Raw genomic sequence first — 19,019 nt, 5'->3', positions numbered from 1 at the left:
TGGCGCCATTTTAAGTTTGGGGTGGGTTATTTCACCAATGCTCTCAGGAAACAGGCTTTTCCTGTAAGGGGGGGGGGGGGGAGGATCCAAGATACCCCAAGACCACTCTCTTAAGCAGCTTTGTGACATTCCTCAGAAAAGGAGAGCACTTACCTCTGCCCTAGATCTGCACATTCCCAGAGTGGCAATTCTCCAGGGAGGCCAGACAGAAAGAACCACAGCAATCACCTTGGGGTCATCTGACTAGGGCTCACTGAGCAAGTATCAACCCTCTCTATCCTCCACTGCAATGACTCAGCAGCCCTTTGAAGAGGAGCCTTAGTCCAGCTCCACAAAGCAGCTGCTTCAGAGTTTTAAGTACAATGCCTCTATCTTCCAATCACAAACTCCTCTCCTCATAGCCAAAACAGAGTGCTAGGAAAAGTGCATAGTGCATAGTGCATAGTGCTAGGAAAGATTTCCAAGGGCCCAAAGATCTCCCACAAGGCACCCTTGGGTAGAGAAGGGAACCAGAGAGCAGGGCACCTAGAGGCTAAACAAGGTGTCTATACAATGTGATGACTTCTCCTAAAGCACTGGCACTTTTTAATTTTGTTTTGTTTGAGGTGGTGGGGATTGAATCCAGAGATGCTCTACCACTTAAGCTTCATCCCAACTCTTTTTTTTGGGGGGGTAAGGTTGGGTGCGGGTAACGGGTATTGAACACAGGGCACTTGACTTGAGTCACATCCCCAGCCCTATTTTGTATTTTATTAAGAGACAGGGTCTCAATGAGTTGCTTAGTACCTCGCTTTTGCTGAAGCTGGCTTTGAACTTGCGATCCTCCTGCCTCAGCCTCCTGAGTCACTGGGATTATAGGCATTCGCCAGTGTGCAGCTTCACCCCCAATCCTCTTTATGTTTTATTTGTGAGGGGGAATCTCACTAAGTTGCCCAGGCTGGCCACGAACTTGCAGTCCCCCTGACTCAGCTTCCCTAGCTGCAGGGATTACAGGTGTATGCCACTATGCCCCGTGGTACTGGCTCTTTTAGAAACTTCTCTTCACTGCCACCCTGAGCAAGAGAGGCAGAGCTGCTTTCCCTCCCATGCTGCACAACAATGGTGCACAGTCATCACTCAGCACAGGCCTCTAACAAAAATGTCAAAAGCTGTGAACTGGTTGGGTACAATGGTGCACCCCTGTAATTCCAGTGTCTTGGGAGGCTAAGGCAGGAGGATCACAAGTTCAAATCTGACCTCAGCAACTTAGCAAGGCCCTAAACAACTTAGCAAGACTCTGTCTCTAAATAAAATATAAAAAAAGGGCTGGGAATGTGGCTCGTGGTTAAATGCCTCTGGGTTCAAACCCTGGTACTAAGAAAAAAAAAAAAAGCTGCAAACTACTCACTTACACAGGTAGATATACTGCTTTATGCTGTTGCTTTCAGAGTTTTTAATTTATCCACTAATTGAACCATAAATGCAAACCCATTAAGAGTAAAATATTGTGATGTAGCTCAATGCTAAATCACAAATTCATGCATTTAATCCCTAACATCACTCCCCCCAAAAAACCCCAAAACTCTCTAAGACGTATTCCAAGCACCACACAGTAACCAAAATGCCTTCTGAATTTCTCCCAAAAATAAATCATTGAAGTAGCATCAAAGTGTTCCACAGATATTCCAACACAGCTGCTCCTTGTCATGTTGAGCACAGTGGAAAACCACCACCCTGCACCAAGAGCAAAGCCATTGTAAGGGTAACTTAAGCCTCAGATCAGTACAGAAAAGGGCATGCCAGGCTCCTATTCTCGTAAGTGCAGCCAAGTCAATTTCACTGCTACAGAGTAAAAAGACCCATATCACTGCATGATAGGGACTGTGTGTATGTTTTTCAGCTGATTCATTCATAGAATATAGGAGGATTATGTTTCATAAACATAGAAGGAAGAGCCAAAGGGCCAAATGCAGAGGTGAGAATGACAGCCCGGCAGCATGCCCTGAATACACAGAGCCCTCACTCCTGCAGCAACCACGTGTGAACCAGAGTTCTTACCACACTTTAGGAGTGGATAAGCAAAAGGCACAAGAAAAAGTCAACAAGAAATGGGCATCAATTAACAAGAACCAGAAGACAGGCCTTCAGAAGTAGAGAGGGGTTCCAACAAGAAGACACAAAACAGGGAAAGAGCTATGGAGTCCAGGAAAAGTTATGGGAAAGCCAAATAATCAGGCAAAGAAGGAAAGAGGAGCCAATGGCTGGAATTCTCAAAGCAGGTACTGGAGCACAGCAGAGAGGACAACTGCCCTAGTTCCTTCCACCCTCTCAGGACCAAACCTCAGTCCTCCTTAGAAAGGTCAGAACCTGCTGACCAATGCACTGGGAATAACTAGATGCTACTCCAAACTTGGGAGTTGGCCCCTGTCCCTACCAAACAAAATGAGACCAATATCCAAACCAGTGTGGGCTTAACAGTTCCCAACTGTTTATCTTAAACATTAAACTGTTTCATTTGACTTTTTTGGTTTTTCTTTTTAGTTTTATAGTCTGGGACTCAAACTCAGGGACTCACAAATACTAGGAAAGTGTTCTACCACTAAGCTATCTCTGAGCTCTTTCCGTTTGTTTTGTTTTTTTTTTCAGACAGGGTATCTATCATAAGTTGCCCAGACTGACCTCAAAATTATAATCCACCTGGCCTTAGCCTCCTGAGGTAGCCAGGATTACAGGCATGTACCACAATGCCTGGCAGTTTTGACTGTTTTTAAGACAAAAATACAAATAGTCACCATTCCATGTGTCCTGCTTAGACCCTCAAAAGGCAGGACTTGATCTGCTGAGGTACAGGTCACCCTCAAAGTTTCCTAAGAAAGTTCAGTGAGGAGTGCAGATGCCAGCCTAGAACAGAGAAAACAGTCTTGGATAAGATCAAATTCAGAAACAAATGGCAGGACAGTGAGCCAGGTGCAGAGGAAGACTCAGCCAATTGACAGTACTGCCTAGGAAGCAGAACCAGAGGAAGAAGGAATGTGCAGTTTTGATTTGCTCTAATACTTTATGACAGACGAAATGTTTGCAAGTAAACATTTTCTTTTTTTCTTTCTTCCTTTTTCTTCTTGCAATCTGGGGATCAAACCCGGGCCTCAGCATGCTAAGCAAACATCTGCCACCGAGCTACATTCCCATCCCTAAATATTTTAAAAACAAGTTTTCTTTAAAAAGAAGAATGGGTTAAGGGTGTAGCTAAGTGGTAAAGCACTTTTCCAGCATGCTTGAGGCCCCAGGTTTGATCCCAAGCACCAAATGTTTTATAATTGAAAAATAAATAAATAAATAATGAAGAGGGGCAGGGATAGAAGCCAGGTGTGGTGATATATACCTGTTATCCCAGCTATTCAAGAGGCCGAACCAGGAGGATCACTTGAGCCTAACAGAGGCCAGCCTGGGGAACACAGACTCCATTTCAAAACAAAATGTGTGTGTGTGTGTGTGTGTGTGTATACACACACACACACACATACACACAAGAAAACAGGGATACAACAACCAACTATAAAGTTTAAATCCAAATGTAAATGGCAACTTTAAGCCAGATATTGTAGCATATACCTGTAATCCCAACAACTAGAGAGGCTGAGGAAGGAGGATCGCCTATTCAAAGCCGGCCTCAGCAATTCAGCAAGGTCCTAGGCAATTTAGTGAGACCCTATCTCAAAATAAAAAACAAAAAAGGACTGGAGATGTAGCCAATGGTTAAATATTCCTAGATTTAATCTCTGGTATCAAACAATAAAAACAGGGTAGGGATGGGATGGGGGGAAGCTTTAAGATTGCAATGATTTAGTCAGTTAAGAGCAGTTGCACATACATACCTGTAATCCCAGCGGCTCAGGAGGCTGGGATAGGAGGATCACAAGTTCAAAGCCAGCCTCAGCAAAAGCAAGGCACTAAGCAACTCACTGAGACCTTGTCTCTAAATAAAATACAAACAGGGCTGTGGATGTGGCTCAGTGGTCAAGTGCCCCTGAGTTCAATCCCCAGTACCTCTTCCCTCACCCCAAAAATTACAATGATTTAAATACAGACCAAAGATGAGATTCAATTAGAGAAATATCCTATTAATTTTATTTGGTATGGTTATGAAAACATCTCATTATCAGTCAGAGTGATGCATTTCATGCCAGAAATGACACAAGTCTGGGATTTGCCTTAATATAATCCAGTGGCTAATCATGGTAGCACACCTTATAATCCCATATACTCAGGAAGCTAAAGCAGGAGGATCCCAAGTTTGAGGCCAGCCTCAGCAACTAGTAAGACCCAGTCTCAAAACAAAAATAAAAAGGGCTGAGGATGTCGTTCAGTAGCAAAGTGCCCCCACCCTGGGTTCAATCCCCATTATTATAAAAACTCCAGTGGGACCCCCACCCATAACAAATCAATCAACAAAAAATAAGTGGGTCACAAACTGGGTTTTAACAGACTAGCACAGGGTGGAGCTACTAAAGCTGGAAGATGGGTCTCCTCAGGTGCTTCCTTTATACTCCTCTCTATTACCTGTACTTGAAGACACAGTGATACGAAGCTCAAAAATTAGTAATAAAAAAGCAGTGGTGGGCAGAAGAGGGAGACACTGAGTTTGTTCTGCTTCTACTGGATGTGAAAGGTCAATCCCAGAAGCAGTTGAGCTTTCTAAAAATGTATATGGAATCTGACCTCAGGACATTTCTGAAGTGGAAGTGGGAGATAAGAAAGATGATCTAAATCTTACAGTAATTGTATTATCTCTACCTAAACTATATGTTCTAAAAGGGCATAAATTAAGCATTCTTAATAAAGTAAAGCATTTCTAGGCTGTGAATCCTAACCCTCTATGGGTCACAGATGCTTTTCAAAATTTGAAAGAAATTATGGAATATCTTGCTTGAAAAACATGCATGCACCAAATATGGGTTTAATTCAGCTTGAATAGGATCCACCTCACTGTCTGCAAAGTAGAAGAGAAATGAAATCCCACTAGATCAAAATGAAATCCCACCAGGATCCCTGAATCAGTCCTCCTTCTATTCTCAGGCTAAGAGGAACAGAGCACATACCTGATAATGAAAGAGTTCCTCAGAGACTCAGAAATGGTCATAAAATCTGCCAAGGACCTACACACACCTTCTGATTAAAGTACAAAATCCCTTATACGCACAACCCCTACAGTGGACCTCTCCTGAATGTGATCATTTCCTCAGCAGCCCTTATCTGTGTGTGGGGGGGGGGGCCCTTGGCTCAAGCTAAACTGGGTACTCTTACCCCACCTTAGGGACACAGCAGGTATCCTAACCAGTTCCCTTACTCTCCAGCCATCACATTCTGCTTTCTCTAATACCATGCGGTAAAAAGAATTTTCAAGAACTAGTCATTTACACATCCAAGGAACACAAAGCCACCATGCCTCCACAAAACTCTGTTTAAAAGCTACATCAATAGCAGCTACACTAGTATCAGTCCCATGCGGAGAAAACTGTGGCCATTGCTACTGTGTGTCCTACCACCCAGAGGCCACTCAGGAATGGGCATCATGACCACGTAGCTCACAGCCAGGTCCTTCTTATCTCTCTCACATTCAAGGTGCTGTCATTCAGGAGCTGCAATCTCTACATCCTAACACAACTTAAAATGAGTTGGTTGGTCACAAAAAGGTTATTTGAGAAAAGACTGGCACAAGATGACAGTCTTTGACTCTGAAATGTTTGGGCTATGTTATGTCAGACACAATCTGTACCTGCTGTCATCAGGAACCTCCAGGATTCAACATAACTAAAACAGAAGCACGTTCATAGGACACTTCTTTTTGGGGAAAGGGCTAAGCAAGGGGTGCTACTGCCAATCCAGGGCCTGGTGGATCCAGCTATCTCAAAAACAGTTTCACTCTTCAATGTCACTGACACCTGAAGGTGAAACATATTCACAGGCCAATGGGCACATACTATTGGTAAGATAACCTCATGATTCAAGGATGGGATAAAGGCACAATTAACAGTATGAATAAACAATGCTGGCTGACCATGCCCTCCATGTAAATGCTGAGCACCATGCCTCTCATTTCCTTCTACTCTTCCAGAGACCAGACAGATGAGACACAGATGAGGAACTATAGAATCTACCCTCCACCCACACTGCACTGCAACCCCACCCATCAAGTTGGCAGCCTTACCTAAAAACAAAGAAATGGCTACTGGCACCTATAAATATTCACTCGCCACAAACTGAATAAACACATTGTTCCAGGTGTAACTTATATCAGCAAACATGTAAAGAAAGTGATCTAAGAAGAAGATGCCCCTATAAGTAACAGAGAAATCAGAAAGAAACAGAAACACAATGATCTAAAAGGTCATTTAGGGGCTGGAGTTATAGCTCAGTGATAGAGGGCGTCCCTAGCATGTGCAAAGTACTGGGTTCGATCTCAACACCACATATAAATTAAAAAAATAAAGATCCATTGACAACCATAAATAAATAAATAGAAGGTCATTTATACAGAAATTACATTAAACGACTTTAAGGTATATCATATGTAAGTCTCTTCTCAGAACAGTTAGGATGGAAGAGCTTCCTGAGGTCCCATTCTTTCCCATATACTTTCTTTCCTCAAAGGCTTCATCCTGAAGTAGCCATGGGGGAGATCCTGGAAGGCCACATGCATGCTTCCTCAAGTCTTTATAGAATAAACACGTAATTGCTCACATCCTCGCAGGGCTTCATACGTGTTTTCTCTTATCCTTGTAGGGCCATACAAGTGCTTCTTCACATCCTTGCAGGGGTATACATGAGCATCCTTTTATCCTCATAGGGCCATACATGTGCTTCTTCATCTGCTAGTTGGATTGATCCTGTTGTCAACTACTGTACATCAAGCAAGGGAACGAATTCTGTTGAGGCCACACTGGTTTAATGCAAACGGTGTGGTGGTCGGTGCAGGGCTCCAGTCGCCTGTCTGTCTGCCCAATGACTGCTCAGAATGCGCACACTTACCTGGGCATCCAGTCAGCACTAGAACAACACACCAATATGGAAGATCATCCTGTGAAACTTACCTTATGTACACTTTTGGGATTCTCCAGCCAAGCACAATACATCTCCTCCACATAGTTCGAACTAGTTCCACTCAGAAAAGGTTCAGCAGCGACAGGTGCAGAATAGCACCGAATCTGTTGAAACGTCCTAATTGCTGCTGGTTTGTTTTGTGAAAATGTCTTAATAGTCTGGGAAGCCGTCAACGGCCTCAACTTAGCAGCACAAGTCCTTAAATGAAACATTTTTGTCCTGAAATCTTTCCCGACTACCTGTAGGGAAAAAAACAAGAAAGAAAAGTTTTAAAACAGCATTATAGAAACTTAGGCTACAAAAAAAATTAAAAATCCCTTACCCTACTCTGGACAAAGATCCTGATCTATAAATGCATTTGCAATAGCATTCTGCCTGCTCAGTGCCTGAATCGACCAGCCAAAGAGCTAGACAGAGCAAGACTATGTCAAGCTGACACACATACTTGCAACGCCTACTAGGAGGCATGGGCTAGCCCAAGGGAGGTTGGTACACAGTTGTAGATGTTATCATCTGCATTGAAAAAGTTCAAAACTAGTTTGAGGGGTTTAACAAAAGTGACTTTCTTTATGTTTATATATTATATAAAACAACCACAAAAAAGGCAAGGACCAGGCATGGTGGTGTACACCTATAATCCTAGCAGCTCAGGAGGCTGAGGCAAGAGGATCCTCAAGTTCAAAGCCAGACTCAGCAACTTACTGAGGCCCTATCTTGATAAAATAAAAAAATAAAAAGGACTACAGATGTGGCTCAGTGGTCAGGTGCCCCTTGGTTCAATCCCTGGTTAAAAAAAAAAAAAAAAAAAAGGCAACAATGATTAATTCATTTAGGATAAGGATTAACTGCAGATGAGAAAGACATTTTCTAATCTATTAAGACCCTACTGAATACTTGCTATCCTCACAGTGCTCTGAAAAATTCAAGGAAATTAGAAAAAATAGTTTGTTTACACTCAAGTAATTTACTCCTGAGACATAAAAATGGTATAAAGAAAGCCTTGAGTACTTGAGTGGCACAGAACATGCCAAGAAAACCCTCTGAGGTGTGGGTTCCTTCCAGGTAGAAGTGTCTCAGACAGTAAGGATATAGACCAGAAGGAAGGAAGAGAGGCACTGCATGTGGAAGGACTCAGGACTTGCAGACAAAAAGACAGAAGTAAAAAAGTGGTAAGAGACTGAGAGAAAAGCCAGATCTGTGGTGCCAGGAAGGAAGAATGAGGAAAAGTCAGACTGTGACTGGCATTTAGCCTGTCCTTAAATCCTGTGGAGGCAGATGTCTAAGCAAATGAGCACAAGGGCTCTACACAACTGAAATAATAGAGCAGTTAAGTAATCTGTGCAAAAACTGTGCATAAACCCACACACTCTACAGATAGCCTGAGTGGGTGTTCCTTACATCTTATCAATGTCACAGGATTACCAGTAGTAGAACCAGGATCCCTATCCAACCCTCTTAACAGTGGAATCCTCTTCTGCTCTACAACCTGCCAGGCCCACCAATCTCTTATATCCACTGGACTAGAGAGAGGGAGAAGCTGAGTCCAGGGGCAAGGGAGGTCTGAACTAGACAGGAAGGAAGGCGCAGAGAGGAAGGAGAGATTTAGATTCATCTACTGATTTGCTTGATCTAATTTATAATCCTCTATCAAAATAGTCATTTTTAAAAGTAGTTATATGTCCACCGGAACTTGAAAGAGTTTAGAGATATTATACTGTTCCAAAAGAGTCTCAAAAACGACTTCCAGCCACTCCCAGGAACCCTGCTGCCTCTAGACAGTGACTCTCTTCCAAGAGAATGAAGATTGCTTCTCTTCCTCTGAGTTCTAGCTGCCAATGGGCAACCAGTCCCAGCAAAAGGGACCCTGGGAGAGCTTTGGTCTCGGGGTCAAGAGGCTGAAACATCAATGGACAAAGAGGAAAGTTCCATGAAATGACACTGCCTAAGAGGGCTGGGAGATAGGTGTGGGGGTGTGTGTGTGTGTGTGTGTGTGTGTTTGTGGGGTCCTACTGGACTCAATGATTGCTTGTTTGCTCATGATTCTGCTCAAAGCAGATTCTCTGGCAGTAAAATTGAAATTACATACCATGTCCAGAGCTTGGGGTGTAGTTCTGTGGTACAGCATGCACTTAACATACTCATGGACCTGGGTTCAATCCCAGCACCAAAACAATAACAAATACACCTCATTTCATATGTACCTGATATAATCCAAGTTCTAAAATTATAAAATGTATGGAAATAAATGTAACTCCCAAAATCGTCTGTACTTTTTATTAGAGCCTTCTTCCTGGCCCAGATATACTCAGACTATACGTAGAGACAATGAAAATATAACATGTCCTTCTCTGGCTGCTCTAGTGTTGAGTAAAAAAAAAAAAAAAAAAAAAAGGTCAGTAAAAAGGAAAACAGAATAGATTGTGTAAAAACAAACTAAACAAGCAAAAAATTTGCTCCTCCTGAATTAATGGTGAATAAGCAATATATTTCTAGATTAATTACAGCATGTGACCTTAATTCCTGCATTTTCTTTTACTTTAGAAATCAAAAGTTTTTTGTTAACTCAACAGTAGTTCTTCTGACTTCCCATTATACTCTAGTTTTTCCCACTAATAAATTTAAGGCAAACAGCTACTAACATTAGTAGCAAAAATACTACTGTTGTTGCTAAATTTTTTTATTACTCAGATCCAGAAGAAAACACTCATTCATCTAACATCCTTATTATCAAGGCAGCAAGAGATATCCAACTACCTCTAATATAGGGTTTTTTCTCCTGTAGTCACTGAGTCTGATAGTTTATTGCTACCCAGCAGTCAACAGGACAGCCACAGATCTTCAACTTCCCTTACAATGATGACTCATCGGAAAGTTGCCCTTCAGCAGATGGCGCAATACCCCCTTCTCCACCCAGGAATGGCCAGGAAAGTTGCTTGCTGTCTATACTCTGACAGACCCATAGAGCTGACACTAGATTTATACTGCCAATTCTGGTAAATAGCCTGTCCTTCACCCTTCTCCCTTACATAATGTGGTAAGGAGATACTAAATGTGAAAAGAAAGAAAACTACCAGCCAATCAACTTTAGGTTTTAAGTCACAATATTAACATTCTTTTGAGTGATACTAGTCAATATTAAGGATAATATATCAAGGGTGGGAGACGTAGCTCATGGGTAGAGCACCTGCTTAAAAAAACAGTTCTACTTAACAAGTGCACCAAGTTAGGGTTAGGGTTAGGGTTAGGATAAAAATAGTTTTAATAAATGATGCCGGGACAACTGTAGTTCCACGTGTACAGGAATGACCCCTAACTCACATCACATACAAATTTAATTCAAAATGGATCAAAGTCCTAAGTACAAGAGATAAAAGTGTCAGACACTTGAAGTTTTTTAACTTTCAAGTTATGATGGAGTCTATCTTCTAGTAAATCTTCTACCAATAGAAGATTAGTCAAGACATCAAAAGTACAAAGAACACACACACACACACAAAAAAAAAAAAAACAGACTTGATCAAAATATTTGTGCTTCAAAAGATCTATTAAGGGGCTGGGGTTGTGGCTCAGTGGTAGAGCACTTGCCTAGCACGTGTGAGGCACCGGGTTCAATTCTCAGCACCGCATACAAATAAATAAAAATACAGGTCCACCAACAACTAAAAAAATATATTAAAAAAAAAAAAAAAGATCTATTAAGAAAGAAAAGACAGGGGCTGGGGTTGTGGCTTAGTGGTAAGGTGCTTGCCTAGCATGCATGAGGCACTGAGTTTGATCCTCAGCACCACATAAATATAAAATAAAGATATTTTGTCTACCTAAAACTAAAAAATAAATATTTTTTTAAAAATACAGACTAGAAGAAAGTATTTGAAAATCATTTATCATTTATCTGATATAGAACTTGTACACAGAATATATCAGACAAATAACCCAATCAAAAAAGAGGCAAAGAATTCGAATTGCTATTTCCCCAGAGATATACAAATGACTAGTAAGCACATGAAAAAATGTTCATGGCTCAACACCATGAATCATTAGTGAAATGAAAAAAATCAAAACCACAAGATGCCACTTTATACTCATTAGATATAATTAAAAAGAAATAACGAGTTTGGGCAAGGATAAGTAAATGGAAACTCCTACATTTCTGGCCGGAACATGAAATGATACAGTCGCTTTGGGAAAAGAATGGCAGTTCCTCAAATGGGTAAACATAAAATTACCATATGACCAATTCCATGCCTCAATAGATAACTAAGACAAATGAAAACATATGCCCACAAAAAAACTGGTACAGTATTTTTTGAATAGCAACACTATTCGTAAAAGCAAAAAATATAATCTGAATATCTATTAATTGAGGAATACATATTGTGATATACCCATACAATATAATATCATGTAATAAAAACAAATGAATTTTATGCATGCTACAATGTGGATGAACCCTTAAAAGATTACACTCAGTAATAACCACATATTTTTATTCCATTTATATGAAATGGTTATAACAGGAAAATTCATAGGGACAGAAAGTACAAAAGTGGTTGCCTAGTCCTGAGGCAGGGGAAAGGCACAAGGATGAGGATTGACTCTTAATGGATATGAGAGTATCTTTCCAGGGGAGATGAAAAAGCTCTAAAACTAGATTGTGCTAATGTTGTACAACCATCTGATATTCTCAAAAGTATTCAACCGTACGATTTAAGTGGGTATCTGGGTACAGTGGCACACACCTGATAAACAGGGCTGGGGATGTGGCTCATTGATTAAGTGTACCTGGGTTCAATCCCCAGTACCAAAAAAAAAATTAAAAATTAAAAAAATTTAAGTGGGTAAATTGTACATTATGTAATTTATATCTTAATGAAGTTGTTTTAAAAGAATGATGTCTGAGAAAAAATCCAAGAGAATTGATCAATAAAGTATAAAAAATGATATAATCTGTAATCTGTTGATTTCAAGACTTATAATCTGTAATCTGTTGACTTCAAGAATAAATTTATACATTCAGAACAAGATATAAAAACAAAAAAGTAAAAAATCAAAGAAAATTTTTGTTAAATGCCTTGCCTTATCCTTAAGAAATTATTACTTTGGGGCTGTGGTTGTGGCTTAGCAGTGGAGCTCTTGCCTGGCATGTGTTAGGCACTGGGTTTGAACCTCAGCAGCACATAAAAATAAATAAATAAAATAAAGGTATTATGTCCATCTATTTTATTTATATATATATATATATATGTGTGTGTGTGTGTGTGTGTGTGTGTATGTGTATTTTTTTTTAAAGAGAGAGTGAGAGACAGAGAGAGAGAGAGTGAAGAGAGAATTTTTTAATATTTATTTTTTAGTTATCGGCGGGCACAACATCTTTCTTTGTATGTGGTGCTGAGGATGGAACCCGGGCTGCACGCATGCAGGTGAGCGCGCTACCGCTTGAGCCACATCCCAGCCCCTGTGTATTTTTTTTTAAATGTAATTTTTTTTCTGAGTATGAAGCCCTCCAGGTCTGTGTCTAGAATTTCCTCTATATCCAAGGGTCACCTCTAAGTCCCTACTGCAGAATGCGGGAATAGGAGAAATATGTTGATGCCTATCAACATAACATTCAGAGGGATAACTGAAAAGGCAATGTCTAGCGAAAACAGCTTGTGCAATATCTTATCAACTGAGTCTTTGAGGAAAAAAAAAGCATACAAGCTTACCACCTATGTGTATTGGCTGGCAACCATTTTAAAGAACAATTTGAAAATATATTCCCTTTTATTTTATGTTTGTTTCAGACTCATTCTTCTTATGATTCAAGAACAAATACCTGCTTCATACCTGTGGCTGTTATTCCATGTTTGCAATTACTATAGTTTGAGCAGTGATACAAAGAACATTATGTGTACAGAGTAAAACTATCAATTCTCCTTTACTGACTGAGAATCTCAAGCAATTCAACATCTTCTGCTAGTGATAATAATACCTCTTATTAAAGACAAACTGGGGGATAGGAGATGGAAAGGATTACATTTGAATGGGAAATTTATCAGTGTGACACCAATTCAGTGTGTGAGCCTTAATACCACACAGCTTGTGCTCAGTGTCTTTGAGTCACAAAGCAGAGACAGAAATTATTCTAATCTCATAACTCATACTGTGTGTTTGTAACTATAACACAAACATAAAAACACTTTTCAAACTTCAAAGTTTCTGTGATTAAAGAATTATAAATTACCAGGAAAAAAGGGCCAACCAGTGATATTTCTAAAAAGCTAAAAGTTCTAAGATACCTAAACGTCAGTTAATTTAGTATAGCAGCCACTCTAACTTCTGAAACATTTGTACTCTATCTCCATCATTTAGCACAGAAGCCCACCTAGCTCACCAAATCACATTCCTTCATCACAGGAAGACCTCCAAAGTGAGTCCCCCAAATGAGCTTCAGTACCTGGGTATGGCCCTGCAGCTTTAGAGGTGTCAAGGGCTACAGGTGTCTGAAGAGGTTAACTTGTGAGAAGGGAGGTAGAGAGGTAATTTTTAAAGGTGCTGAAAGAGTACAAATTTTTAAATCTTTATGGAAAGTAAGATAATATGTCAACATTTTATTAAAGCATATTCAAGACTGTTCCTTTCTGGTAAATATAGCTAAAAACATGAGATATTACATTTAAAACAAAATAAGACTCTAGAAGGTGAATAGAAGGAAGCAGATTGGTTAGGGATTGTGGCGCCCTAGAGGGGGACAGAGCAGTGAGTTCCCAGTTTTCTTTTTACTTCATGTCCCAGATCAAGTACTAGAGAAGCCTGAAATCCAAAAATGCCAACAGGTGTAGAAATAGCCACAACAAAAGCCTGTTCTCTCTAGCCAAAGAACCAGGAAAGGGGCAGCAAGGTGGAAAATTTAATTGCTCCAACACCAGAGAAAACACTGGGGGCCCCACCCTCACCCACTCAAGTGATGTCAGAGTAGAAACCAGAGACTTTCATCCCCCTCCCTGCCCCCACAATATTATCAGTGGGAACCCTATTCCAACCCTGCCCAGGAGTAATGAGGTCGCACCCCACCCTCCCAGGCAGATTGCAATCAGTGGGGAACTTTCATCCAGAGCAGTAACAAGGAGTGCCTGCTCTGTACAGATACCCCTACAGAGCAAAACTGAGGCAGTTTTGCCCCCCAAGCAGTTCTACTCTGCTGAGAGATTTAAATAAAACTGTGTCTCATAACTTGACCCCCTAAATGTCCCAGCAGCAATCAAAGATCTCTCATTAAGAACCAGAACAATCTCAACTTAAAGAAATGACAATCTATGGACACAAACCCCAAGATGACAAAGCTGTTAGAATCATCTGGCAAATATTCTAAATGAGCTACCATCAAAGTGCTTCCATGAACAACTATGTACATGATTGAAACAAAGGGAAAACAGTCTCAGCAAAGAGAGAGAAAATATAAGGAAGAAAACAAATTCACAACTGAATAAATGGAATAATGGATGGGTTAAACAGCAAAATAGAGAGGACAGAAGGTAACTGGTGAACTGGCAAAAGAAATTACCTAATCTGAAGATCAGTGAAAGAGACTGAAAAAATATGAACAAGGCCTCAGAAAACATGGGACTATAACAAATATCTAATATTTGTATCATCAGAGTCCCAAAGAGAGGCTGAAAAAAAAAAATAATGGCTGGAATTTCCCTAAATTTGGCAAAAAGAATAAATTTAAGACATTCAAGAAACAGACCCCCCCAAAGAAACATACATAACCAAACTTGAAAACTCAAAGAAAAACCTTGTGAGAATTAAGAAAAAGAATGCATTATATACCAGAAAATTAAAAATTAAAATTAACTTTGAATGACTACAGTTCTCATCAGAAACTATGGAAGTCAAGAGGAATTAAAACAGTATTTTTTTTTTCCTTTTCCTTTCCTTTTTTTTGGGGGGGTTGGGTACTAGGGATTGAATCCAGAGGTACTTTACTACCGAGCCACATCCCCAGCCCTTTTTATTTTTTATTTTGAGACACAGTCTTGCTAAATTGCTTAGGTTAGCCTTAACTTGTGATCCTCCTACCTCAGCCCCCAAGTCATGGGATTACAGGTAAGCACCACCACCTTCAGCCTGACACAGTATTTTTCAAGTGCCAAAGGAAAAGAACTGTCAATCTGAAATCAATGTACCCATCAAAATATCCTTCAGCAATGAAAAAGGAATCAAGACATTCTTAGATGAAGAAAAACTAAGGATTTGTCATCAACAGACTTACTCTAAATGAATGGCTAAAATAAGCTCTCTGAACAGAAAGGAACTGATGAAAGAATCTTCAGCCTTGGCAAACTTGAAATAAACAAACAAACAAATAAGTAAAATGGGCTGGTGATAGGGGATATAGCTCCGTAGAGCACCTCGGGTTCAATTTCTAGTCCCACACACAAACACATATACACACACTGAAAAGAAGAACCTTGAAACACTGATGAAGGGAGAAAGAACAATGAAAAGAACAAATACATGGATAAATACAATATCCTTGAGTTTCCTAAACTATGTTTGACAGTTGAAGCAAAAATTATGTCACCAGGTACAGTGGCACACATTTGACCTCAGGAATCCAGGAGGCAAAGTTCAAAGCTAGCCTGGACAACTTAGCAAGACCCTGTTCTCCCCAAAATTTAATAAGGCTCAGTGGTAGGTCACTTCCACCCCAGGATTGAATACCCAGCATCAACAAAACAAAAACAAAGATAATATAAATATCATTTTAATATAATTTTAAAAATCAGGAAAAAAATCCAATTACAAAATGGGCAAAAGATAAAGACAGGCATTTTAAACAAAAGTATATACAGATGGACAAGTAAACACCTGAAAAGATGTTCAATATCATTTACCATCAGGGAAATGCAAATTAAAACAAAAATGAGACATTACTACATATATATTAGGATGGTTAAAATAAAAAATAGTAACATCACCAAATGCTGGCAAGGCTGTGAAGAAAATGGATTGGATTATACATACATTGCTGGCAGAAATATAAAATGATGGCAGAGTGGCACACACTTATAATCCCAGGTATTTCAGAGCCGAGGCTGAATGATTGCAAGTTCTAGGTCAGACTCAACAATTTAGGGAGAACTTCATCTCAAAATAAAAAATAAAAAGGGCTGGTGATATAGCTCAATAGTAGAGCACCCCTGAGTTAAATTCCCAGAAAGAATGAAAGAAAGACAGAAGGAAGGAAGATAGTACAACCATTCTGAAAAAGTTTAACCATTTCTTTGAAAACTAAGCAGGCACTAGAGATCTAGTGATTGCACACACACTTGGGCGTTTTCACAGAAAATGTCAACTTACATTTACATAAATACCTGTACATGAATGTTTATAGCAGACTTATTTGTACTAGCTAAGGAATGGAAACAGCCCACATGTCCTTCAATGGATGAATAGTTAAACCAACTGTGGTATATCTACAGCTTGAATGCCAGAAAAAGGAACAGTCACCAATAACACACAATCATGTGGATGAAACTCCAGGGAACTACGCCCAGTGAAAAAAAAAAGACCATCTCAAAAGGCTGTATTAGTGCCTTTATTTGGCATTCTTGACACACCAAAATTATAGAAACAGTGAACTAGTTACCAGGAGCTGAGGGCAGCAGAAAAGTGGATATGGCTATAAAAAGGCAAGAGGGGGAATCCTTGTTACTTCTGTATCTTGAATTTTATTAATGTCAACATCAGCTTAAAATATTTACTGTAGTTCTGCAAAATGTTACCAATGGAGAGAAGTGGGAAAAACAATAGTGCAGGATCTATGCACTATTTGTTATGACTATGTACAATAGATTTGAATGTATAATTTCTCAAAATTTCATATTACTCAAATTTTTCAATAATTGGTACACTCATCTCAAAAACTAAAAATGATACTGTAAAACAGCACTCAAAGGAGTCACTTTTAATTGATCTCACTCCTCATGCCCTAGTAGGGGCACATACTAGACATATAAACATGGTAAATATTTGGCACTTAATAAATTATGCTTTCAAATTTAAAACCAACAAAAATTCATATGAGTATGAATTTCTGAGACTCAAGTCAGGAGTGGTGGCACATGCCTGTAACCCCAGCAACTCAGGAGGCTAAGGCAGGAGGATTTAAGTTCAAGACCAGCCTCAGGAACTCTAATGAGACCCTGTGTCAAATTAAAAAAAAAACGTTAAGAATAACTGAATTGGGGCAGTGCTTGCATAATTGTGAATTTACTACAAACTACTGAACTGGGTGCTTTAAATGGGTAAAATGTAGTAAATGTAAATTATATCAAGTGAATTATACCTCAATAAAGCTGTTATTTAAGGCAGGGAGTGAAATATTAAAAGTACTCTCAAAAAAAAAAAAATAATGAGGATACTCTGATCTGTTCCAACTTCCCAAGATCCAGTCTTGAACTATTTTACAAAGCTACTATAGTGTTAAATATTTCCCTATTTTTGACTATTGCACCTAGTGTCACTCAACCTAATGTAGGCTCCTGAGAGCAACCTAACTGAATAGACTCCAAGTGCAGGACTATAAGACCAGGCACAAGGAAATCCCTATACTGTATGTTCCATCTGACTAGTATCAAGGCAAAGGGGCCCACAGACAGAGGTGGAACATGCCAAGGTCATGAAACCAAGGAAAAACTTGGAAAAAACCCTTTACTTCACTTGCTTTTACTTAATGCTTTTATCACCAACTTCAAAGGTCATGCAGCTGAAGCAATACACTCCTATCAACTTACATAACATCTGACATATGCGTCACGAAGCCTACAATGTTTTCAGGAATTTCTGTGTATCTGAAACTGTCTAAAAGCATCGATCCTATACTTAAGCCTGCACAGGTGTCCGATAAGTGACCTTTTGACGTCAGAGTGAAGAAATCTCCACCCTTAGACGAGGCTAACGCCGCCATTTTCTGAATGTGCGTCCAATTTAGAGCCAGAAGTTTGATCACGCCAGCGCGAAACCACTGATTACCGCATTTCCCTCATCTCTAATCAGCTGCCCCATGGCCAAACCAACCTGCTTCTTTATTCCATAAGTATCCTAACCTCTATTCCCAAGGCACAGATTTGACGCCAGATCTCCTGTCATCAGAGCTTAGCCGCCACATTAAGAGACTCTTGCAAAACGTATCACTTCAGTGATGGCAGACTACCAGGTGGGCAAGAGGGGCCTGGCGCTGCAGCAATCAGGGTGAGGGCACCGCGGCATAAGTCCCCTTAACTCTCCGCAGGCAACTCTCCAAGTTCACGTCGCACACCCTTCCCGAGGGAAGGGAGCGCGAACAGTTTCTATCCGAACTTCGGCCAAATCTACACAGCACCTGGCAGCCAGTGGGCCTGCAAAGAGAACCGTGAGTGCCGTGAAGTGAGGCCGACAGGCCAGCGCCCCTGGACAAAGGACAGCACACTGGAGGCCGCGGCTAACACGGACCGTCACGCGACGGCAACGCGACCTTGAGGTCACCCGGGACACCGCCCGCTGCCAATGGCGCGCGGCACTGCGCCCCGCGCGACCCCGGCGCTAGCCGGGCCCGCCAATCTCCGCCCGCCGGGCGCCCCCGCCACGTCATTGGCTGCCAAGCCCGTCCGTCAGGCCCCGTCCCCTCCCACTACCGCCGCCCTCAATCAGCCCTCTCCGTCCGCTCAGCTCCGGGCACCTCCGCTCCCGCAGCTCCAAGGACGCGGCGACCTCGCTCTCGGCCGCGACCCGCGGTTGGCAAGCGCTTGGTCCCCGGCGCGGGGATGGGCCCAGCGATAGCGCACAGTTACCTCTCTCCGGCTCAGCTCCACCCGAATGAGACACCTACACCCCGCTCCGGGGCACCAAACTCTCGGCCCCGCCCCAGCGTATGGCGTCAGCACGCAGCTTGGTCTCGGGGAGGCCCGCCCCTC

At 41.0% G+C, this 19,019-nt stretch overlaps 1 protein-coding gene across 3 annotated transcripts in view; it reads right to left on the bottom strand.

Annotated features, from left to right (window-relative positions):
- Positions 1-19,003, bottom strand: part of Ogdh (oxoglutarate dehydrogenase) — an 84,836-nt gene extending 65,833 nt beyond the window's left edge. For 2 of the 3 annotated variants that reach the window (XM_027938300.3, XM_027938299.2), the window contains exons 1-2: positions 18,897-19,003; positions 7,071-7,319 (exon numbers count right to left, since the gene is read on the bottom strand). In XM_027938300.3, the coding sequence (XP_027794101.1) occupies positions 7,071-7,292 (222 nt within the window). In that variant the 5' untranslated portion in view covers positions 7,293-7,319; positions 18,897-19,003. The other variant, XM_071614419.1, reaches the window with a different exon arrangement.
- Between the last annotated feature and the right edge of the window lie 16 nt (positions 19,004-19,019).

The sequence above is a fragment of the Marmota flaviventris genome, chromosome 1 (assembly GCF_047511675.1).
Source record: "Marmota flaviventris isolate mMarFla1 chromosome 1, mMarFla1.hap1, whole genome shotgun sequence".
Lineage (NCBI taxonomy): Eukaryota > Metazoa > Chordata > Mammalia > Rodentia > Sciuridae > Marmota > Marmota flaviventris.
This window is presented reverse-complemented; position numbering and strand designations above follow the sequence as displayed.